A 24,401-nucleotide genomic window follows, 5' to 3' on the forward strand; every position below is an offset into this window, starting at 1 on the left:
TGAGTGCTTTACACACATTAGCGCGTGCAGTCCTTGCCCTGGGAGGTGAGTGCTATTACCATCGCCATTTTACAGATGTAGAAACTGAGAGGCAAGGGGAGGCCGGAGGTCCGCCTGAGGTCTCTCAGCTGGCAGGCCATCCAGCGCCAGAGCCCGTACTTATAACCATGTCCCTGCCTCTCAGGTACAGAGGAGGCTGGGGCTGAGGTGGCAGTCATGCACAGGCACAGGTGGGGGGAAAACCAGACCTTCCTGTTCCTCCCTTGATCAAGAAGAAAGCACTAGCTCAAAGTCTGGGAGGCCCAGAATCCTTCATCCTGACCCATTTCTGCCACTGGGGCCAAAGACTGACTCCTGGCCAGAGTGTGGGAGATAAAAGCGCCTGTTGGCTGAGAGGCCAGGCTTCTCCATGCTGTCTCGGCCTGGAAGGGGAACAGAGCATCCTGGAATGTGGTTTCTGGGAGGCAGCTTGGAGATCACGCCGTCCCTTGGCCTCAGCTGACAGATAAGGAACCACAGGCCCTGAGTTCCAGGACTTGTCCAGGTCATGTGACTGGCTGCTGGCGGCAAGAAACACCCAGTGAAGGCCCAGAGGGCCTTGGGGGGCACTCGACAGCCCCGGGCGTCGGCCCGAGCTCTGCCTGCTAACAGCTGCCAGTTCGAGTCCCCGGGGTCTCAGCGTCCTTGTGTTCAATTAGGGTGGTCGCCTATGTGGTCACTAAGGTTGTCTTCACCTGCTTATTCCATACTTTGAGGACCACCCGTGCCTTTCGTAAGAGCAGGGGGCCACCTGATCTCACGTCATGTAGGTAAGCAATTGCCGACATCTCCTACTCCCAGCTTGGTTATAAACACCTTCTTTGCATACTTTTTTTAAAATGTATTTTGAGAGGTGGGGGGAGGGACAGAGAGAGAGAGAGGGAGGGAGGGAGAGAGAGAACCCCAAGCAGGCTCAGCACTGTCAGCACACAGCCTGACACAGGGCTCGAACTCATGACCATGAGACTGTGACCTGAGCTGAGATCGAGAGTCGGACGCTTACCAACTGAGCCACCCAGGTGCTCCCTCACCACTTCTTTGCTTAAAATCAAAGGGACACGCTGTTTTCTTCCTGCGTTGCAGACGATCCAAACACCACGGCGCTCGTGTCCAACAGATTCATTTCTGTGGCTGGCCAAGGACTCTGTGGCCGTTGCCCTCTGCTCGTCCCTGCCCACTCAATTCTCATCTATTTTCCAGACCAGCCGAGTCCAAATGCTTCCCATGACACGGCTGCTTATCTTCCAGGACCTCTGGGAGCTGGATGAGGCCCACGTCTACTGGAATGTGAATAATAGGTCTTCACCAAACACACACAACAAGGACAAGAGGATGTGGGCCACAGTGTCAAGGCTGGATTCGGCCAAGGCAGCTAATGAGGGTTTTCTGCTGGCATTTGGTCTCCTTTACTCCCCTTGTCCGGACCCCAAAGAAAACACTGTGTAAGTCAAAACCAGGAGATGGTGGTGATTTGGGAAACTGTCAGGAGCCCAAGGACAATGTGGACATCACTTGGTGGCAGAGTCCGAGTTAGCCTCGGTCAGGAGCCTCTGTGGTCAGAAGCCTCCGAGGTCCCAGGCCCATCTGAGGACGAAGTGCTTGGTACACTTGGCGTGGTCTAGCCAAACCTCCCTGCATAAACTACGGGGTTCAAAGTATGAATCGGGACGATTCCAAAGGCATGATGCTGCAAAAGAGAGTCTGTTACCATTCAGAGGAACGTCTAGAGCTTCTACTAAAGACTCTCCAGGCCGTGGTGGTCTGATAAAGGGGTTGGAGAAAACAAAGCACTCCCATGTTGTGGCCTCAAGAGAGGGGCCTGCCTAGGGTACCTCTGAGCTGTTTGCTGACCTAGAGGTAGAGAGAGGACATAGGTCTCTCCTGGGGTCCCAGAACAGAGCCACCCTAAGGCAGTTCTTGTCCCTGGGCCTCAAGACTGGAGGGGCAGAGCAGTCCTCTAATCTGTTTTCGGAGTCTCATTCCCCAAGCGTATCACCCTCGAAATCAATCCCAGCTGCTTACGGCCCTATCCCTGTACGGAGTTCAGATATAAACAGGAATTACGCCAGCTAACGTGGGTACTATTCTAAAAGTTATGGGGGTGCCTGGGTGGCTCGGTTGGTTAACATCCAACTCTTGACTTTGACTCAAGTCATGATGTCGTCGTCATGAGATCAAGCCCTGAGTCGGGCTCTGCAATGAGCGTGGAGCCTGCTTGGGATTCTCTCTCTTCCTCTCTCTGGGCCCCGCCCCTGCTCATGCTTTCTTTTTTGAAATAAATTAACTTAAAAAAAAAAAAAACCAAAAACCATTAACAGCTACGGCACATACTGAATCCTCATAGTACCCATGCATAGAAGGTGCTGCTATCAGTGGGGTGATCATATGATTTATTGTCCAAACGAGGATGTTTTCGAGAGTGAAGTGGGAGACTTAATCAGATGGACGAACAAGACAGAGACACATATCAGGGATGTGCCAGGCAAACTGGGCCATCTGGTCTCCTTAACTTTCACCCCTATTTTACAGATGAGAAGACTGAAGCCCAGAGGGCTTAAGCAGCCTGTCACACACCTAGATGCTTTGATTATGGAAGGAGTGCCATCTCCAAAGCTTCCCCCAGGATGCCCCCTTCCTGTTCCTCCTTCCTTGGGCCCAGGCTGCAGAGCCTCTGTCCCCCACACGCCCGGGCCCTAATCTCATCGTCTGCTCTCTCACAAGCCCTCAGAAATATTTCCCTCTACCGGCAGTCGGCCTGTCATGATCTGCATTCTTGACTCAGAGGAGGTGGTGCTTCATGTGGATCTTGGAAGATAAAGAGAACTCCTAGAGAGCAGAGTGAGAAGGGGAAGGCAGTTCCAGGCAGGGACGAATAGCATGTGCAAGGGCACAGAGGTGCCAACAGCAGACTTGAACTAGAGAGTATCTGAGTTCAACATGGCTCACGCACTGGACGAATGTTGGGTTGCGGTGGGCAGAAAGGAGGCAGTAGAGGTGGGCCTTGACACAGAGGAGGGTCCTGCAGACAAATCTCAGATGGAGGTGGGACAGCCACCTAGAAGGCGATGAACAAGTCTCAAAGTGAAGGAACCACTTTTCACCCGGGGCGTGTGATATTACTGCAGATTTTTAACAGGCTAAGGCATAGACGTCCCCTTTCTACCAGAATCAGCCCCATTTCTTGACCATCCTCCAGCTGGCTGGGGTCCAGGGATGGGAAAGTTCACCAAAGTGTCCCTGGCTTGATGTACAAAGTGAACTGCCTTGAACACAGTACACAGCCAATAAAAGAGAAACGGGGGATCAGATCAGCAGGGGAGCAAACTCAATGACATTAGTGCTCCCTATGAAAGATGCTCAGAGTCTTTGCCAACGTGGGTCTTAGATGAATTTTGATTCGAAAACTATGTTTGTTGAACTGACTTGGATTAAAGAGGGCACAGGTTCATTTTTGAATAACACGTGTTTCACGTTAACTCACACTCATCTGTTAATCAGTGACTCTGTGTTCTCTGTTACATCTTGGGGCCACTTTTCTGTATCATGTCCCACCAATCACAGCGGATGGCAACTGGGTAAACATGACCCGTCCCCTGACTTGCCACCTGCTCCTCTGGATTCACACACCCCTGGAGTTTGAAAACCCAGAGACTGTTTCGAATGCCTACTTTGCTAATTCAATTACCTACTGCCCAATCTCGGAACCAAGTATCAAAAGATAATAGGCCCCTTCTGCCACAGGAGGCAGAACCTTCACCACAGTGGCTTTGGCGATACTAATTTTAGGACTTCAAGATTTGAAATAAAAATAGTACTCAGAAAATGTTTGAGAAATGATACCCACTGGCTAATCAGGCTGACCTAAGAGGTTTACTAACAGAAAGATACATTGAAACTATGCCTTTTCCATTCAGCAAAATATAAACTGATAGACCATCTTTCCTCTTATAGAGCTCTTTATGTTATGCCTTATGTTAAATCACGTTGCTCTCATTCACTATTATTTCTTGGTGTTGACCGAAGAACGGTACAAGAGGCTAACATTTTACGAACAAATCCTAAAACAAACATTTTCACGTATTACCAGTCATTTCAAGTCTTTGCAAGAATATAGACCCAGAATAACGCAGAAGAGGCTGGCTGCCCAAAGGCTCCGTTCATTTACCTTGATTTTTTGACTGCAAGGACACTATTTAACATGAGCAGAGAAACCACTAACAATCCTGGGTAGTTCCCCCTAACAGATAGACCTACCTTTATGTAACGAGTGTCTTTGAAAGGTTGGAAACAGTTTTTGTGTGCACGCATCATTTCATGCGAAGGAAGGGGTTCTCAAAGGTGTCCTTTGGTAGACCCTCCCGGAGCACAGATTCTTCTGCTTTGCGAAAAGGGCCCTCTTGTTTATCAGTTCAGCAAGTTCTGACTTTCCGATATTTACCTCTGCGTGGAGCTAGACGCTTTCTGTGTTCATACGGACACACAGAAAGGACAGACACTCTGATGATCTCAACAACAGGAGGTACGTTAACATGAGGTGCTGGCTTTGGCCAGTCCCTCCCAGCCTGCATCCCCAAATGAAGCGAATACCCTGTGTCTGAACTGAAACAGCTAAATGAGGGCCTAGCAGCCTTCCATAAAACAACAGCCCGCCTCCAGACTGGCAGTGTTGGGGATGGAGCAGGAAGACGAGGGGGTTTAAGAATGATCTGGTGTCGTTTAATTTTCCAGACAGGCAAAGACGGTTACTTTTAAAGAGACTGAATGGGCAAGGGGCACTAAGGAATCTACTCCTGGAATCATTGTTGCACTATATGCTAACTAATTTGGGTGTAAATTTAAAAAAATTAAAAAAAAACAAAATTAAAAAAAAAATAACCAATGGAAAAAAAAAAGAAAAGAAAAAAAAGAAAAAGACTGAAAAGATCATAATGTTCACTCTAGATGTCTCCTCTCTTTCTAATTAAAAATTATCCTCTAAATAAAATGCTATCTTCTTGGGGCGCCTGGGTGGCTCAGTTGGTTAAGCATCCAACTTCAGCTCAGGTCACGATCTTGCTGTTTGAGAGTTCAAGCCCCGGGTCGGGCTCTGTGCTGACAGCTCGGAGCCTGGAGCCTGCTTCAGATTCGGTGTCTCCCTCTCTCTGCCCTTCCCCTGCTTGTGCTCTGTCTCTCTCTCTCTCTCTCTCTCTCTCTCAAAAGAAAACATTAAAAAAAAAAAAAAAAAAAGCTTTCTTCTTCCCACTCCCCATGTCACCCGGCCTCAGCTCCCATCCCTCAAGGCCGCCACCACCACCGTGAAATGTCAGGGTGTTACAGAGAACAAAACTGAAACAGGAAATCAAGGGGCAAAGCTTCAGAACCAATCTTCCAAAGGAAAAGGAGAGCATAATCCATTGTACAATGTGACCTCTGTGTGAGCCCGCCATTATTTCATACAATATTTCACTTCTTACAATAAAAGCCAACGATCATTTCCCCCTCACCAGCTCTAGGGTTTGGCAAAAACAATGGCATGCCCTCCCCGCTCCCCCACACCCTTTTCCTCTGGGTGTGCTGGCCAACAGGCTGGAAAGTCCGTAGTTCAGGCACCACCAGGCCGCCCAGTAGAACGGAATTCATTTACATTTAATCGGAGAAAGCCAAATCTCCCAGAGGAGGCCCATTTCGCGAGCACCGGGATGGTCTTTTACTGGAGTTAAAGGGATACAGATGGGAAATAGTTTCAGAGAAGCGGTGACAACAGAAGAATTTCCAGATGCGGTCAGATTCTCTCCAGTGAAAAAAGTGAGACATAAATATGTTATCTGAGCACTTTAACGTGCATGCCAAAAATGTTTTCCTTCCACAGATAATGAAACATTTTGGAAACAGAACAATCTGTTGATGTGGATAATAAATGAGTCAGTAGCCCTCATGTGGGACACAACACAGCCCTTGGATTTGGATCGGTTTATTCAGATTCCGGGTCTAGCTCTTAGACCCATCTTACGGTAAAGAACAAAGCCCGTCCCCATCTTCCATGAAAAGATAAAGTAGCACACCTGCTGATTCACTGAGTTATCGCTGCATTTATTAGATGTATCCCTTTATAATTATCCCTTTCTCAAAAAGTAAAGAACGATCATTTTCTGATTATCTCCCGTGGAGCCATCTGTCTAACCTCCCTTCCAACTTTCTGAGAGTATATTCGTCAGAGCGGTGAAAAGAGAATCCTTAGGTCTAAAGTTTCAAGACTGTGAGACACCTAAAATGTGCTTCCGGTCCTCATGAAGGACGAGTGAAGCTGGTTCCCGGACAGCTGGGGAGAGAATCACTTCTCAGCGTCTAACAATGTTGAGAAAGTTCCCTTCGGTCAGAAGAAACTTGGTGTGTATATCAGAGAGGAGTCTTCCTGTTTTGGTGCTTCTGAGGCATCCACAGTAAGTCCTGGGCAGGTTCAATGAGAACCACGTGTTTCTAGGCAATGACCGACAGCTCTGTTTATCCTCAGGGAGATTTCCTGTTAGCAGCTCCAGGAACTGCTCACCCGGCAACGACAGGGCTCTGTGTCATGATGCTCTTAAGGAATGAAGGAAAGTAAATGGTAGAATCACTCACTTCTAACCTTTATCCATGTCAGGGACCAGAACAATCCTGTCCCAAAGTGTGGGCATTCCGACCGGCCCACATGCCAGCTACGGAGCATTAATGCTTCCAGATGTCACAGCGGCCGTGAGTATAGGACCCTGGGCTCCTTGATAAGCTGGCGCCCTCAGTCAGCAGGGAGAGGTCACTGACTTGATTCATTGGCTCCGCCCACACGGGTTAAAGGGCAGCCTCTGGACCACACTGTGCAGGGACAGCCCCAGCTGAAGCTTATCGCCACCTTCCAGAGGCTGCGTGCCGAACGTAAGCTGTGCAAAGAAACACACACTTCCTCCCTCTAGCCAAAACTAAAATTGACCCAAGAGCCCAGGAACGTAACTCTCTCTCCAGAATTCAATCAGCCGTCTCCCCGTTTTTAAGTGTCTGGCTTCTGTTAGAAAGAAAAAAAAAATTGAAGCCAACAGAATCCTGACTCATTTTAGGAACTTGACTATTCAGCTCACGTTCAGACACATGCAGAACCAAGGGAAAAAGAAAAAGGAAAAAAGAAAAAAATGGTTGGAGGCCACTGCTGAGATCAGCGGACTTGACTGTGTGTGTGTGTGTGTGTGTGTGTGTGTGTGTGTGTGTGTCTGTGTCTGTGAGGGAAAAGGAGCATGTTTTCACGATGTCAGAGAAAGTGGAGTTCAAGTTTGTTCTGAGAGGCCTTCATTTCTGTTAAGAGATGTGGCCCCTTATTTCAAAGTTTTACCTTTTTGCTTATTCCCACTTTACAATTAAGGCAGCCTCTGCTGTGAGTCAAGGGAAGTTGCCAAAACATCTTGGGATTTCAACTCAACACAAATTTCCTGAGTTCCGAGGACATATGAGGTGCTCGTTAGATGTGTTGCAGGGTCTGCAGGGGTCTAAGGACACCACCCTGTCCTACGGCAGAAAGAAATACTTAATGTCGATTCTATTCTTTCATTTATCTGAGCACATATTATAGTCGGGCCACCAAATGCTGGACACAAGGCAGCCATGACTTTCTTGTCATAGTGTTTTCAATCTTGTGGGAGAGGACAATTGAAAAATAGTCATTTCAGGCAGTGACAAGTACTATGAAGAAAGTAACACAGAGAAATGGGATAGAGCTGATGGAGATTTGCAACATTAGCTAAGGTGACCAGGGAAGACCTCGGTGAAAAGGTGAACTTGGGGCTCAGGCTCACACTATGAGAAGGAGCCAGCCATGCAAAGAACTGGGGGAAGAGTGCTCTCACAGCAGAGGCAGGTGCAAAGGCCCTGGGCAGGACTACCCAGGAAGGTATCTGGGAAGGCTTGATGGGAGAGGGGATGTGTGAGAACTAGGTGTCGAGGAATGAGTGGGCTTTCCATAGCCAGAGGGAAGGAAGGAACCATTAGGAAGGCCAGGAGGCCCAGCGACGTGCGTGGTGGGTGAATCAGCAGCCCTCATGGTCCAGAGTGGCTGGAAGACAAGGTCGGGGGCAGAGGGTATTGGAGGACATGGCCTGGAAAGGTGAATGGGAGGTCACGCAGGGTTTTAGACCACGTGGTTTGGACCATTCAGATCTCCTGGTTAATCTTTTTACAGAGAACCCCAGGGGTGTCCCTGAGAGTTACCCAGATAAGTTAATACAAGTCCTCAAATGGCAAACCAGGTCCTCAAGGAGAAGAAGAACATCCCCCTGGACTCCGCATCCTGGGGTTTCTAGGCCTTGAATTCTTGTTAGTAGGAAAGCCCCTCCCCGGATGAACGCTGGTTTGGTATAGGATAAGCCCTCGCATTTCAACAGAAAAGCTGGGAGTGGAGAAGGGGGAATAAAAGAAGCATGGGTCCACTATGGAGGAGAGTAGTAGACCGTGAAAGAAAAAGTGAGTGGTTCAATGTTGGGTTATCTGCTGGGTTGGTTTGGAGCACCAGACCTGGCTGGTGCACAAGTTCTGGCCTCCAGCAAGCCTGCCACAGGGGAGACTTCTTGTGGCAATTATCCTCCGTGTGTAACTAAGTCACGGGGCCCAGGCCTTCGCTCCTGCAAAATGTGCCTTAACAACCGGCCGGCTTCAGAAACCGGTGTTACCGTCCAACTGCTGTTGCCAGCGAACTAAGTGATTTCCTTTGCGGCAGAAAGCTCCCCCCGGGTGAGGGCTAGCAAGCACACACGGAGGCTCCTGGATGTCCAGTCTGGACACCGCAAAGGGCAACATGGGGCCCGGGGCTTCACCGGAGAGAAACCACAGAGGGCTGAAAGCAAGGAGAGAGAATTCTCAGGAAACACAGACTCGCCAAGCCGAACCTTCATGCGCAAAGATCACGTTACAACCTCCCGAGACAGCTCGGGGCCTCCACCCTGAATGAAGGTCTCCGCGAGACCTCCCCGACCACAATTCTAACTTCCAGGTAATGCTGACGTCCAGACAAAGAGATGTCACAAGGCCTTGCGCGTGGCTGTACGGTCTGGTCGTTAAGAGTGAATACTGACTTTGAGCATCCGACCTCAGCTCAGGTCATGAGCTCACAGTGTGTGGATTCAAGCCCCACATCGGGCTCACTGCCGTCGGCACAGAGCCTGCTTCGGATCCTCTGTCCCCGCTCTCGCTGCACCTCCTCGCCCCTCTCAAAAATAAACATAAAAAAAAAAGTGAACGCTAACATAGCCACTTATCAGCTCTGTGACCTAGGCACATCCCTGTGCCTCTGCTTCCTTGGTAATTTCTAATGAATATTACGTTAATTTGTCCAGAAAAAGTACTTGGTATATTGCCTCATCTGTTACAAGTTCTTAACAAAAAGTTATTATTATTACTACTTTTTTTAAGCCTGAATCTAACAGCTCCCTCTCAGAATCCTTGTGGAATATTATTTGCTACTTCACCAAAATAGGAAGAGTTTACTTTCATGCTGAGAACAATGACATCCATATCTACCATCAAACAGAAGTTTCTGCTGGATATATTTATGTGAGAATTTTGAGACAGGTTCCTAAAAGTGGAATTGCTGGTAATCACATTTTACATTCTGATAGTTACTGTCAAATTGCTTTTTAAAAGTCGATTTACTTATATTGAGAGAGAGTGGGGGAGGGACAGAGAGAGATGGAGAGACAGAGAATCCCAAGCAGGCGCCTCGCTGTCAGTGCAGAGCCCAGTACATGGCTCAAACCCATGAACCATGAAACCGTGACCCAAGGCAAAACCAAGAGTTGGAGGCTCAACTAACTGAGCCACCCACGCGCCCCTATCAGATTGCCTTTTAGACCAATGGTATTTAGGAGTGCCCATTTTTCCTCATCTTAACCAATTATGGATATTAACAATCTTTTAGATTTTCTTCCAGTTTAATTGGGGAGGGACCTTGGTTTCATTTGAGTTTACACTGCTCTCATTACTGGTGAGGCTAATGTTTGTTGCTTATTTGCATTTGTTTTTTTAATGTTTATTTGCCATGAAAACTTCTGTGAATCGCCTGTTCATATCCCTTCACCCATTTTTATACTTTTTGGCCTTTTCCTTATTGATCTGAAGAAGACATTTACATATTTTTCTGTCAACTATGTTGCAAATATATTCTCCTAAATAATCTGTTAGTTTGTTTGGGATGTTTTATGATCACACAAAAGTTTAACATTTTTACAGATTTAAATCTGTCAATCTTTCCTTTAATGGTTCTGGATTGTATGATTTGATTAGGAAGAAGAGCTTTCCCATCCAAATATTATGAAAATATTCAGTACTCTCTGCTAATATTCCTTTTTTACATATAACTTTCTAATCTGCCTGTTTTCCCCCCCAGTGAGGTCGAGGTTTTCTGTAACTTCTTTCCAAATGGAGAGTCAGTTGCCTCCATATCTTTTATTGTGAAGGAGTCTAAACATCTCTACTATTTGGGGCAATTGTTTCATTGGATATTTTTTCTGCCTCTTTCTATCCTCTCCTTCTGGACCTCCAATTATGAGTATTTCTATGTGTATACTTTATGATGTCTAACAGGTCTCTGAGGCTTCCCTCATTTTTTGTATTTTTTTTCCCTTTCTGTTCTTCAGATGGGATATTTCTACTGATCTTCAAGTTTGCTGATTCCCCGTCAGTTCAAATTTGCTACTGAGCCCCTCTAATGAATTTTTCATTTCAGGTATTTTCCTTTCAACTCCAGAAAAGTATTTTTTGGAATTTTTGGAACAGAATTTCTGTTTGGCTCTTTTTATAATTTCCATCTTTTACTGACATTCTTTGTCCAATGAGTCATTGTTATTATACTTTCCTTTAATTCTTTAAACATGGTTTCTTTTAGTTCTCTGAACATATTTATAATGGCTGCTTTGAAGTCCTTGATTACTAAATCTAACATCTGGGCTTCTCAAAGGCAGCTTCGATTGATTCCTTTTCTCCCCCTGCGCCCTGTTTACCCTGTTCCTTCTTCTTTGCATGTTTCACATATGTATTTTTCTAAACTGAAAGTTTTAGATAAATATTGTGGCAACTCTGAGTTCTTACCCTCCTTCGGGAAGAGGTAGTCATTACTTTTTTTGTTTTGCTTATTTGTTTAGTGCCTTGATTGGACTAATTCTGTGAATCTGTGTCTTCTGCAATGTGTAATCTCTGATGTCTCTGCTATTTTTTTGTTGTTGTTTACATTTGTTTTACTTTTAAGCCTGGTTTCCTAGGGGTTGTCCTGGATCAGCATAGCCTAGTGATCAGCCAATGACTGGCCAGAGGCTGTACAAAACCACCTGGGTCTCGTAAGGCTTTTCCACCCTTAGCCAGTGGACCGGTGTGTGGCTTGAGGAATGCAAGGTCAGGCAGTTTATAAGGGTGCCCCAAGCTTTTACTTTCCCCATGCACAAGGCCTCACATCCAGTCAGTTGATTACCTTATATTTCCTGGGGGTGAGCAGCATTGTTTGCCATAGAGATACGTCTGTTTCTTTCCTTACAATAAAGGTTATTCATTTCTTTTTAAATGTTTTTAGTGTTTATTATTTTGAGAGAGAGAGAGAACCAGCGAGCGAGCAGGGGAGGGGGAGAGAGAGAGGGAGACAGAATCTGAAGCAGGCTCCACGCTCCAGGCTGTCAGCACAACCTAACCGACTGAGCTACCCAGGCAGCCCAACCTTATGGGTCATTTTAAAGGTGTGCCTCTTGTAAGTAACTTACGCTTGGATTAAAAAAAATCTAACCTAGGGCGACTGGGTGGCTCAGTCAGTTGAACGTCCGACTTTAGCTTGGGTCCTCAGGTCACGATCTCACAGCCGTGAGTTTAAGCCCTGTGTCGGGCTCTGTGCTGACAGCTCGGAGCCTGGATCCTGTTTCGGATTCTGTGTCTCCCTCTCTCTCGGCCCCTAACCCACTTGTATTCTGTCTCTGTCTCTCTCAAAAATAAATAAACATTAAAAAAAAAAAAAAAGAAAAACAAAAAAAACCCTAACCTGACAGGCTCTGTCATTTACTAGGGCATTTATTTCATTCACAGTTATTTTGATTATTGATATGTTTGGATTTATTCTTGCCATCGCATTTATATATAAACGTGTATGTATTTATTAATGAGTTTTTTTTTTAATTTTTAATTTTTAGAGAAAGTGTGCATGAGAGGGGGCAGGGACAGAGGGAGAGGGAGGAAGAGAATCTTGACCAGGCTCCACACTCAGCACAGAGCCAGATGAGGGGCTCAATCTCGCGACCATGAGATCGTGACCTGAGCCAAACTCAAGAGTCAGACGCTTAACTGACTGAGCCACCCAGGCACCTCCATGAGTTCTTTTAAAATGCTTCTTTAGTGGTTTGGATGTCTTTGCTTTCATTCTTTTAAGGCATCACTAAAATTTTCATGTATTTAGACTTTTTATTTTATCAAAGCCTTGAGCTAATTGGTACAGAAACTCTCCCCCAAACAAGACAAGAATCTTGACTTGCTTTCATTTCCGTTTTTCCTGCCTTCTAATTCTCATCTTGAGATCATTTGGATCTCCCTTTCAGGTTGTTATAAAATAACGGAATAAGTTTGACTGGCATTTTGGGGGTCATTTAGCGCTACGTTGTTGGAAAACCCCTCAAGTTTCCAACCCGATGCTTTATTCTCTTACATCCATTCTACGACACAGCTCATGGGCTGAGGTTTTTGTCTGAGGGATCAAAATTTTAAATGTACGAAACGCGAGCTTCTCTATTTCATGGACACACTGTCTTCTTGCTTCTCTCTGAAGATACCGATCTCGCTCATTCCCCCATCTTCCGTCTGCATCATGATTATACCGTCTGGGCTGAGGTTTTCTTTTTGCAGCGGTTGGTGCCTCTCTGTCCTGGGGTTGACATGCTGCAATTCAGTGAGTGTTTCCTGGTGGTCTGTTCATCATCTGTCTCTTCTACTGATTGAGTCTGCCTCTGGTGGCTGGGCAATGCTCTGAGGAGGGGTGTGAAATACACTGGAGTAGGAAACGCATGAGCTTTGGAGCCAGACAGACCCGATCACGGACCCTTCTCTCTGACTTACCAGCTGTGTAACGCCGGGCCAGTCTTTGAGACTGGTTCCTCTACCTGGGATAAGGACCACCCTCCCCACCCCACCGCCACCCCCGCCCCTTGTAGAGGTGCTATGTGGATTTAATTTGACAGCTCATGAACACAGGCCACGAAAGCCTCAGGACAGCAGGAAGTGGTATGTTATCTTGTCAGGTATTTAGGAGAAAGCTCTTCATTCTTTAGTCATTGATTAAATGTGATCGAGTTAATGGTGCCAACACCACCGTCTTTAAGAAGCTTCTCCGGGGGCGCCCCGGTGGCTCAGTTGGTGAAGCGTCTGACTTCAGCTCAGGTCATGATCTCGCCGTCTGTGGGTCTGAGACCCATGTCAGGCTCTGTGCTGACAGCTCGGAGCTTGGAGCCTGCTTCTGCTTCTGTGTCTCCCTCTCTCTCTGCCCCTCCCCTGCTCACGCTCTGTCTCTCCCAAAAATAAATAAACATTAAAAAAAAAAAAGAAGCTTTTCCAGATCATTCTAGGGGAAAGCAATTCAGTCCTCCATTTCTAAGTTTAAGCTTCTGTGTGGTCACTGATGTATCAGGTACATCTTTCCTTTATAGGGATATAGACTCATCACAAGTCAGGTGAAGCTCCCATATCAACCAACTCATTCTGGCAGAAATTAGATCATGGGCAGTCCCGTCTGATGTGTCTGCAGGGACAGCGTGGGAGGGGGTTTATAATTTACTTCGATATATTTTAATGGATACTAGTTATTAATATCATATTGATGTCAACATCCTAACGATGCCCTATGGCAAAGTTATTGATGTGTCTCCTCAGAAAATCATCCCTTATTTCCACATTCTTTTGCCTCCTGGAAATCAGGTCAGTTCTTTAGAATTGCTGTCCCAAAGCAAGGACAGGGCTGGCCAGAGAGGTAAACCTTTTCAGATGGTTTTGTGGGGGGGGGAACAAAAAATGGGGAGGAAATTCATTGTTATTGGATTAACATCAGAGTTCTTTGAAAGACCCAGGCTTTCACCTAGCATACGGTTCCAGCCCTTTATTCTCTGTAAACTGTCATGTCTGACTTTCTTCCATCTTGCATTTTTACAAGAGCCAAACCCCAAAGCCCCCCTTCCAGCATCAGAAAGCTGCACACATAGGTTTTCAGCGTCAGCAAATAAAACTTGAATCTTGAGACAAACCTCCCATCCCTGTCCTTGAACTTCATGCATTGTGAGTAAAACTTAACTCTGGAGTGGGACCACCACCCAAGTTCAAATGGTCGCCCCTTCGTAAGCCATAATGCTTGTAACCTACGTGCTAACTTAGCCTCTCTGAGGCCCGTGCCCAGGGGCTCTGCTAAAAGGCTTGTCTGTGTAGACAGACTACACCAAAGTGAAAGCCGTTACATTTTCCAGGCCAATTCCCATCAAGCTGTATGAGAGGTTATGTCCTCACTTCCAATAGGAACTTTCTCTAAGGAGCAAACGCTTGCCTCACAAGGGCTGTCTGGCCCACAGAAGCCACTGTCCACAGGTCATTTATTGGCAACATCCATGACGTGTGGTTTGACAGCCTCTGGGGGCAAGTGGCTTGGCCTTTCCCATTCCTAGGTCAGGAGAGATGGAGTGATCCACAAGTACACAGAAATGAGGCACCCCAGAAGGAATGGTTAACTTACCAACTGTCACAGGAAATGACTTCCTATCACACTGCCCAGGTATCTGTCTGCAGTATGCTCTGGAGAAGGTGTAGAAAACAGCTACCTTTGCCAATTTTGTATAAGACTAGGCACAGAGAACAGAGAATCAGATACTGCCTCCATTGTACACATACAACTGGTGACCTCTCCCTGTCTGGAAAGTTCTCCCCTTCGCGTGTTCTCCTGGTGAACAACCACACATCCTCTCAGCCCTGACTCAAAGAGTCTGCATTTCCTTTGCCCTTCCCAAGGTGGGATTTGCACCTTTGTACCACGTGCCTGGGTCTGGGCATGCCTCCATGCATCTGTCACATGGTATTTCAGTGACATTTCCTAGGTCAGTCTCCTGCAAGTCTGAATTTCTGGTGTTCTTTCCCTCTCACTCTCTTTCATGGTTATTGCACCTTGGCTTCCTGATGGATACTATGCTCACCGCGGCTTACCCACATTTTTGCTGTGCTGTGAGAAGTCAGTGTGTCCCCACAGGGCACCGCGCAACGCTGATGGGTGGGAGGCAGTGGAAATTAAGTCTTTCCTCGGACCACCACTGTGGTCTATTTCTAAATAGAACACAAGCAGAGTGGAGGGGCTTAGACCATTTGCTACAAGGAAAGATCATGAACCACAGCTGGGAGTATGAAGGGGTCATGCTTCCTTAGGCTCCCTAGTAAAATCTCTCCCACATGAGCAAAGCCACACTCCACTCACAGCACCTGGACCTTAAGAAACCCTCCGGGAAAACACAGAGTCTTTGGTGAAACCTAGAGGCAGGTCTGTCCTGCCCAGGGATCATAGCTCTAGCCCCAGACGGGCCTGAACGAATTACTATTTTTTAAGCCTTTTTTTCATGTTTATTTATTTATTTTTGAAAGAGAGAGCAGGGAGAGGCAGAGAGAGAGAGGGAGAGAGAGAGAATCCCAAACAGTGTCTGCACTGTCAGTGCAGAGCCTGATGTTGGGGCCCGATCTCACAAACTGTGAGATCGTGACCTGAGTTGAAATCAAGAGTCGGATGCTTAACCTATTGAGTCACCCAGATGCCCCTGAATCATTATTATTTTTTTATGTTTCTCTATTTATTTTGAGAGATCGAGGAGGGGAGGGGCAGAGAGAAAGGGAAAGAGAATCTTAAGCAGGCTCCACACCCAGCACACAGCCCATAAGTGGGGCTCAAACTCACGACTGTGAGATCATGACCTGAGCCGAAATCAAGAGTCAGATGCTTAACCGACTGAGCCATCCAGACGCTCCTGAATGAATTCTGAGCCAACAGCTGGAAACCTGTGCCACAGACTCAGGGCCAGAGGTGGGGTGATGGCCCAGTGCCCATGGGGACGGCACGCCCACCCTTAGCATTCTACGTGGATGGCGACCACAGGCAAAACAGATACTGAGGGCAATGTTGGAAACAATCTGAGGGTCCCACGGGGTGTGGGGAGGGATGACGGAGGGCCCTCTCCCAAGAGGGCGCTTCGGCTGGCTTAACCGTAGCCGGCGGCTGGCCGCTCAGCCGTCCCAGGCTGGGAAATGGAGGTGGCCTGGGGAGGGGATGCCACCAGGCTGGAGAGTCACCTCCTGTGCGGTATAGGAAACGAGGGCCGGTTTCTCCCCAAACGGGTGAGTTCCACTTGCACCACGCCACCCAAATCTCCCAAATGAAAGCCCTACTCCACTCGCAGTCCCGGAGGGCCAACGTGGAGAACGCCATGAGCTTTAGGGGCCACACCTGTCCCAGGGAGCATTCTCGGGCTCTGCTGAGGAAGGGAGGGGCTGAAGCTGGGGACACGCTGAGCTTGCCTCAGGACAGGACGCCCTCGCTCTCAGCCCCGGGGGCTTCAGGGCAGAGGATGTCCTGCCCATCGGCCTCTGAAACAGGTACCCGGGGACCCTCGCCTCATCACTGCATCGCCTTTACATTACCAGGGTCGTCGTAATCCAGCCGTGACTGTTCACGGGAACGAGGTGCTTCACTACCTGCTTAGCGAGGTCTGCCCCCGAGTTGGGTTTTCCATACCACGAAAAGGCCGTCAGCCTCTGACCACGGGTTGGCATATCCAATGGGAGGCTTGGCCATCCTTGCGGATTCTGTTACAGACTTCGTGAAAATTCTAAATACAGCCTTGAACATCCAACGGGTTTGCTTCTGAGGACTCCAACAGTGGAATGAGGCCAGCTGACACCACGTGGGCTTTTGAGCGTCCACTCAGCTACACTAACAGCCATGCAGTTCTGCAGATCTTCAGGAAAACCACGTCTCACGCCTCCCAGGCGAGCCAGCTATTTATAAATGTGTTCCAAAGTCCGTTCCAGTGGCTCCTCCTTGGTCCGACGATCAGTCAAGAGAAAGAGGGGTGTAGTTGGTTCTGAGATCCCCTCAGAATCTGAGTGCCTTAAATTTCCTGTTTCGGTCAATAAGTAATTCTGTCTATGGGGCGCCTGGGTGGCTCAGTCGGTTAAGCAGCCGACTTCGGCTCAGGTCACGATCTCGCGGTCCGTGAGTTCGAGCCCCGCGTCAGGCTCTGTGCTGACAGCTCAGAGCCTGGAGCCCGCTTCAGATTCTGTGTCTCCCTCTCTCTCTGCCCCTCCCCTGTTCATGCTCTGTCTCTCTCTGTCTCAAAAATAAATAAACGTTAAAAAAAAAAAATTAAAAAAAAAATAATTCTGTCTATGAAGAAAAAAGTTCTCTCTGCCACCCTACAGACGTTTCTGCCAACAACTCTTAGGGCACGCTGAAGAGGAAAACGCTCCTGGGCCCGGGGGAATAGGTGGAGCGGTGGGTATGACTGATAACATTTAAGGGGGTAGACAAGAGCACGCGTGACCTTACGCTGGGTTCAAGCCACGGCACACCACTGGGAAGGAACGTGGGCTCTTTTCTTCTGTGTCAGCAGAGCTCACAGACGTGGGCCCTTCACGGAACAGGAATGGAATATCGTGAGGGAAGGAAATGATCGAGCAGGCGACTCGGGACGGGGTGACCTGTTCTACGTTCGACATTTCACACGATCTGGGTTTTCAGGCCACAAGACCCAAGCGGACCGAGATGCCAGATGCCGCTGTCACCATCACATGACGCTTTCCACACCTGTGGGCAGCGTCTGCTTCAACTGTCGGCTCAGATGTGTGACATGTGGTGGGCCTTGCTACCCCAGTTTTCAAGCTCTCAGTGGAGAGACTGTCCCTTCGTCTGGCTAGAGCTATGTCCCTCGCATGCCCGTGTGAAGAGCAATGATTCCGTGACTCTCTCAATGTGACGGCATGCCTTGACTCACTTGAGCATCCTGCTCCAGTCCTTCCCAGGAAGGGTCCCCCCTCACACCCAGCCACTTCAGACTGAATCAGCCTGAGGCAGTTTTGAACAGTATGGCTCTCTTCCTGAATTCATGCGGACAGAGTGAACAACTCTGTTTCAGACTGTAGATTTTTCTTTCAGCCCACAGATATTCATTGAGCATGTATTACATGCCAAGCATCGTACTAGGGTCTGGAGATATCACAGTGAGCAGAGAGAAACCCTCGTCCTTATACTGTAGGGGGCCAGGAGGAGGCAGATAAACTGGTCAAACATGAAAACACATGGAATGTCAGCTGGTGATGAAGGTGACAGTGAAGTATGAGCAGGAAAAGGGCATGAGGAGTGCCAGGACCAAGGCCGGCCAGGGAGGGTGTCACTGGGCAGGTGGTATTTGAGCACACAGCTGAAGGAGGTAAGCTGGAGGTCATGTGGCCCCTTGGGGGAAGGGTATCTGGGTAGAGGGAAGGTCAAGGGCAAGTTCTGGAGGTAGGAAAGTGTCTGCTGTGCTCTAGGACCAGCAAGGGACAGTGTGGCAGGAGTGGAGAGAGTGGTCAAGGAGGAGGAACTGAGGTCACAGAGCGACAGGAGACAGACTGTGGGCCAGCTGGGGTGCCGGAAGATTCGGGGGTGGGTAAGCCATTGGATTAAGATGACCTGACCCACATTTTGGGAGGCTCGCTCTGCTGCTGGGCCAGAAACAGACTGCAGGGGGGCCCAGAAGGAAGCAGGGACACAAGTGAGGGGCTACTGCGATAACTGAAGACAGATGATGGTGCCTGCGAGTGGGGTGCTGGCGGATCAGAAGTGAAGTATGGGAAGAGAGGCGTCAAGGATGATCCAAGGTCTTTGATCTGAATAACTGGAGAGACTGAGCAGCCATTTGCAAAGACGGGGAAGGCTGTGGGAGCAGCAGATTTGGAAGGGGACCACTGAGAAGACCACAGTTTTGGAGAAGATTGAGATTCCTGTCAGGCATCTAGATTGAGATGGCCTGAAGGCAGTTAACCATTCAAGTCTGGATTTCATGGGAGAAGTCTGGGCTGGATGTCATCAGCACACATTGAATACAAGGCCACGAGTCTGGGTGAGGTCTCTGAGATTGACCCCAAGCCCTACAGATGTTGGGGGGACGAGGAGAAAAGCCAGTGAGAAAGGAGGAACCAAGGAGACTGTTTCAAGGAGGTGGGAGGGATGATCACATACTAGCTGTCAAACTTCCCCTTGAGATAAAATCGACAGTTGACATAGAATCAAGTGGAACTACACATTCTGTATATAAATGTCAGTTTCAATCTACACCTCTGTCTTAGGAACTAAGCCTTCATCCCCCAGGCCTCGGTGACCCCTTGAGAATCTTCCTGAATGCTGTGGATCTTCCCCTCAGAAAAATGTAGCCTTAGCCACACCTAAGGTTGCCAGGAGTTTCCAGAACCAGAAAAGTCTATCCCAGAAGTCATGTTCATCATCAACCCTTCCCCATCCCCAGAGAGGTCTTATGGCATTAACCAAACTGTCCCAATGCAGAAATTCAGGTGTCGAGGGTCCCCGGCTTCTCCAGGTATGTTTCTAAAGGTTGGAATGAGCTAAACTTTCTGGGTCCTCGGGGCGGAAGGCAAAATGTGAATGGGCTAGTTCGAATCTGAAGGCAACAGTGACAATAAGCGAGAACTCACCATCATCTCCTGGACATGAAACATTTCTGCACCTCCAGATGATAGTCGATTGGGGAAAGTGATACTGACAGATGACCCAGGAAGGGTGCTTGGCCCAGTATTATAGACCTGTGGGTGTGAGACACACACAGTGAGTTTTAATAGAAATACACATCTTCGTTTCATGCCATGCAGTAGATACTCCCACAGAGACTGTAGGGTTCGGGATCTAAAAGGTCATGACTTCAAGTGATCTGAGATATTGAATAATGGCAGGTTTTAATGAAACAGAAATCCTCCTAATACACATTTTAACCCCCCCCAAACTTCCAAATTACCTTGTTCCCTTTCAGCATGTCTTTGTCTTCTTCCTGCTAAAAATTTTATTTCCTTTTACATACCTAGGAATTACTCATCGGCTATTACACTTGGTGGGAATATAAACATAGTCTAGTCCCGTGGTTCTCAAACTTTAACGTACATCAGAGTAATCAGATGGGCTTGTTAAAACATATACTGGGGGAGAGTCGTGCCCAGAGTTTCTGCAGATCTGCTGGGGGGGGGGGCGGGGTGTTGTTGGTGAGGGGGTTTACGGACTTCTAGTAAGTTCCCAGAAGATGCTGACGCGACTGGCCCAGGAACTGTAGTTTCAGAAGCATTGATCTGGTCCAAGTCCTGCTTTTACAGTTTGAGGTAACAGAGAAGACGAAGTGAATTTTCCCCAAACCAAATGATGTAACTTACAGAAAGGGCTGTTCTTACTACACCACCCGGCTGATCAGGGTTTCTCCATAACTTACAGCTGATCTCTTGCTAATCCTGTTTGAGGACATCTGTGTACCTCTTTTCTGCCCCAGCATTTGGTCCTGCAAAACTTTCCCCCCCCCCCCCCCCCCCGTCCCCCGATAGTCCTCTCTGTTTTCTGTCTCCAGAATCGCATCATGTCCTAAGAAATGAGAGGAAAGACAGTGGCCGCAAAGAGACAGATAAGGGAAAGGGGATGGAGGAAAGGTCGAGAATGGAACTCAAGGCAAAAATGGAGTATGAAGGAGAATAAAAAAGATGGATAGGGGTGTAGAGACAGAAGGTAGATTAGTGGTTGCCTGGGGCCGGGATACGGGAAATGTGGCAGGCAGAAGAATGGCCTCCGGAGACGTCCCTGTCCCCAAATCCAAGGAACCAAATCGTGAACACGCTATATGGCAAGGGGGATCTAAGGTTGCTAATCAGTGTCCCTTAAAATGAAGAGATTACGTTGGACTATCCAGGTGGGTGTAATGTAACCACAAGGGTCCTTATACAGGGAAGAGGGAGACGGTCAGAATCAGGGGGGTGAACTTTGAGAAAGACGCAGCTGGCCATTGCTGGCTTTGAAGATGAAGGGGACCATGAGTCAACGCAGCAGCCCGTAGAAGGAGGAAAAAGTAAGACAGATTTTCCCCTAGTGGCTTCAGAAAGGAACAGAGCCCTGCTGGCACCTTGATTTTTGCCCGATGAGACCCATTTTGAACTTCTGACCCTCTAGAACTGTACGGTAATACATTTATGTTGTTCTCAGCCACCGAGTTTGTGGTCATTTCTTACAGCGGCAATAGAAATGCCGTTACAGGGGGTGACGAAAACGGTCTAAAATTAGGTGACGGTGATGGTTGCACGACTCTGTAAACAAGCCAAAAATCCATAAACTGCACACTTTAAACGGGTGAACTTCGCGGGAGAAAAACGGTATCTCGATAAAGATGTTATTGCTTTAAAAAAAACCAAAACATGGGTAGAATCAAGAGACAGAAGCAGCTAAAGGCTGCTCTGGGGCCTGGGGACTAGAGACAGAACTCGGGGATTCAAGGCGTCTCTGAAGTTGGGGGTCAGAAGGGCAGAGCCGGGAGGGGAAGGGAAATCTGGCCAGGTCTGCAGACACCGACAGGACGTCTCAGGATCGAGCTCCAGCCAGCTCGTCCCTAGAAAACCACATGCTCATTGTTTCTGCAGTAGTTGGTTCTGCTTCAAAGCGCAGGGACATGACGGAGGGGAGGAGCAGTCCTTGCCAGCTCTTGATTCAAAAAGAACAAAATCCACCAAAGACAACCGCCCCAAGACGCAAGAAAAGGAAGGAGTATCTAACCACAACTGAAGGAACGAATTGGAAGTGAAACATGAGCGCGCAGAATTGAAAAGACAATTATTGACTTGTCTGACGGAATCCCGACGAAAAGCATGAGGCGGGGGGGGGGGGGAGAAAGAAGAAAGTGGTTTTGCTCTGTGCTAGTTCACTCACTACCGCAGGACGGGTGAGAGGGCCCCGTGTTACCACGGTTATTTTTTAACAAACGCCTTAAGCTTGGATTCTCCGCCAATGTTCTCGTGCGGCAGACGTGTTCTTTTCCATCATTATTTTTCAGGTGAGAAAAATGATGAACTCTCGATGAAAAAAAGACAGCCTATCAGGGCTCAACAGATGATTGTGTTCCTGTTAAGAAAAGTTTGATGGAAGGCAGAAGGCAGGCCCAAGGCTAGTATTTCTGCCTTTCACCTGTCTGCATCTGCAGTGAAGTCTTTAAACAATTAGTAGCTTGTTGAATAATAGCTTTGGAAAAGACAGAAAGACCACGCTCTACGGAAAGTCTTATGCCCTTCCTCAGCAGCGATGCTGCCAGAATAAGGAAATACGGAACAGATTTATCCACATTCCTGATCTTACCCTCCCCCACTAGCTCCGTTCCTTGGTCATTAGGACCATCAGCCTGGTCGGTGGCCATCCTACGTTTCAGTCATAATAGTGACGATTAGATCAGAAAGATGAGTCACCAGAGCACCCTCAAAGAAACTGTCAGCTTTGCTGGCACAAGAGGATCGCCTTCTAATCGACGACACACGCTATCCATCTTTCGGACTCAGTCAGCTCCCCTAATCCTGAACGGAATGCCGTGTACTTCCTCAGGCAACTGCTAATCAAGAGATTTATCTAAGGGGCATGGCCCGGCCACTCATTCCTGGCCCCCTTCTCCAGCCTGTATCCTATGTCGGGTCAGATGTGAAGAAAGCTTTTTGCCTGAATACCAGACTTAAGCTCCCTGCAAAAATGCCTTCAGAGAAACACGACTTGACCGCATGCCCTCAGATGCATTGATCTTTCTTTCCTTCTTTCATTTTAGAGGGTGATAAGAACATTTTTGGATCTTCAGTATAACTCCGACTCTTGTCTTCTCTCTTAACACCTATACCCTCTTCATTAATGGTGTGTGTCACGTGAACCCTTCTGAATCATTTTCTGGACTGTATCTTTTGTTGTAAGACACCTCCAAAACTTACCGCTAAGAGTGGGTAAGTAATTAAAGTGATTTAAGTGAACGAAATCACTCCATCTGGTCTTTATCTGTTTTCTATCCAATTACAAAAAGCAATGGAGAAAGATAAACTAATTCTGAGAAGCGATTCAGAAACCCAGAGGTCCTACTCACAGCAATCACTGTGAGGCTTCGAAAGCAGGTCTAACCCCATCTTCCCCTTTTCCCTGGAAACTAAGCACAGGGTGTGACAGTAGGGGCTTAGCTGGTCAGGAAGCACCTCCTCTCTGAGCTGGGAACATGCGTCCCTCATCACAGTTTTAGAGGTCTCTTGCCTGGGACAACACTTTAGAGAGAGGAAGACCATTGTTTGGGAGATCCCACAAATGTTTCACCGCCTCGTTCTAGACCCACACCCCATGATTATTTCTCATCCCTTCAGTCCACCTAGGAGTGGCCGCGGGGAAAGAAAATAGTAATTATTGGTCATGGCAGTCGATGCCAGACCGGAAAACCATCTTCTCTATGGGGACGAATGGGTAGAGGCTGGGGACAGCTCTAGGAGCTGGAATGGAGGGATGTGGGGTGTAGATTCCAGTGCACCATGGCTCAGCCAGGTTCATCTCCCTTCACTTCATCCACAGCTCCTGGCAGGGGGCTTGGCCACACAGGGTTGTCTCGTCAGAGCCTGACCAGTGTTTGCCAACTGAGAAGAATGGACTGGATGAGGCCGAGGTCCCTCTAGCTTAACACACAAAGATGTTCATGTTGAACAGTGCTGGCCTGAGAATTTATACTTCACAATGAGGGTCGGCAAACTGGCCTGTAGGCCAAATCTGGCCTGCCACCTGTTTTTGGCATGGGCTGCAAGCTAAGAATGGTTTTACACTTTCAAATAGTTGGGAAATATCTATATCTATATCTATATCTATATCTATATCTATATCTATATAGATACACACACACACACACACACACACACACACACACACACACACAGACACTGCGTGGCCCACAAAGCCTAAAATCCTTACCTGCTGGCCCCTGGCAGAAGATGTTTGCCCACCCTGATCTAGAGAAGGAATGGTGTTCCTTATGATGTCCAGGGTCCACACCGGGTGGGCCTGCTGAAAATGGTGCTTCTATGACCAGGGAGAGCCAGCCACGGCTCCATGAGGGAGCAGCACGCTGCCTCCCGTGGGGAGCTTACACATTCTCACACCACTTTGCTATTGGAAGACAGCACTTGTGAATGGCTGTCCCTGTCCCTTCAGGCCGAGTCAGCATGAAGAACCCCAGGAAAAAGGGGACAAAGCAAATGCATGAGGCTGCCCTCTCCATAAGCTGAATAATGATGGAGAACTCAAAGGGATCCTTTGG

General features: G+C 47.9%; 1 protein-coding gene across 1 annotated transcript in view; it reads right to left on the bottom strand.

Annotated features, from left to right (window-relative positions):
- Window positions 1-24,401, bottom strand: part of ITGA9 (integrin subunit alpha 9) — a 327,365-nt gene that overhangs the window by 43,066 nt on the left and 259,898 nt on the right. Inside the window, exon 22 of the mRNA XM_049629010.1 lies at window positions 19,759-19,866. Coding sequence (XP_049484967.1) covers window positions 19,759-19,866 — 108 coding nt within the window. The remainder of the gene's footprint in view (window positions 1-19,758; window positions 19,867-24,401) is intronic.

The sequence above is a fragment of the Panthera uncia genome, chromosome C2 (assembly GCF_023721935.1).
Source record: "Panthera uncia isolate 11264 chromosome C2, Puncia_PCG_1.0, whole genome shotgun sequence".
NCBI classification, from domain to species: domain Eukaryota; kingdom Metazoa; phylum Chordata; class Mammalia; order Carnivora; family Felidae; genus Panthera; species Panthera uncia.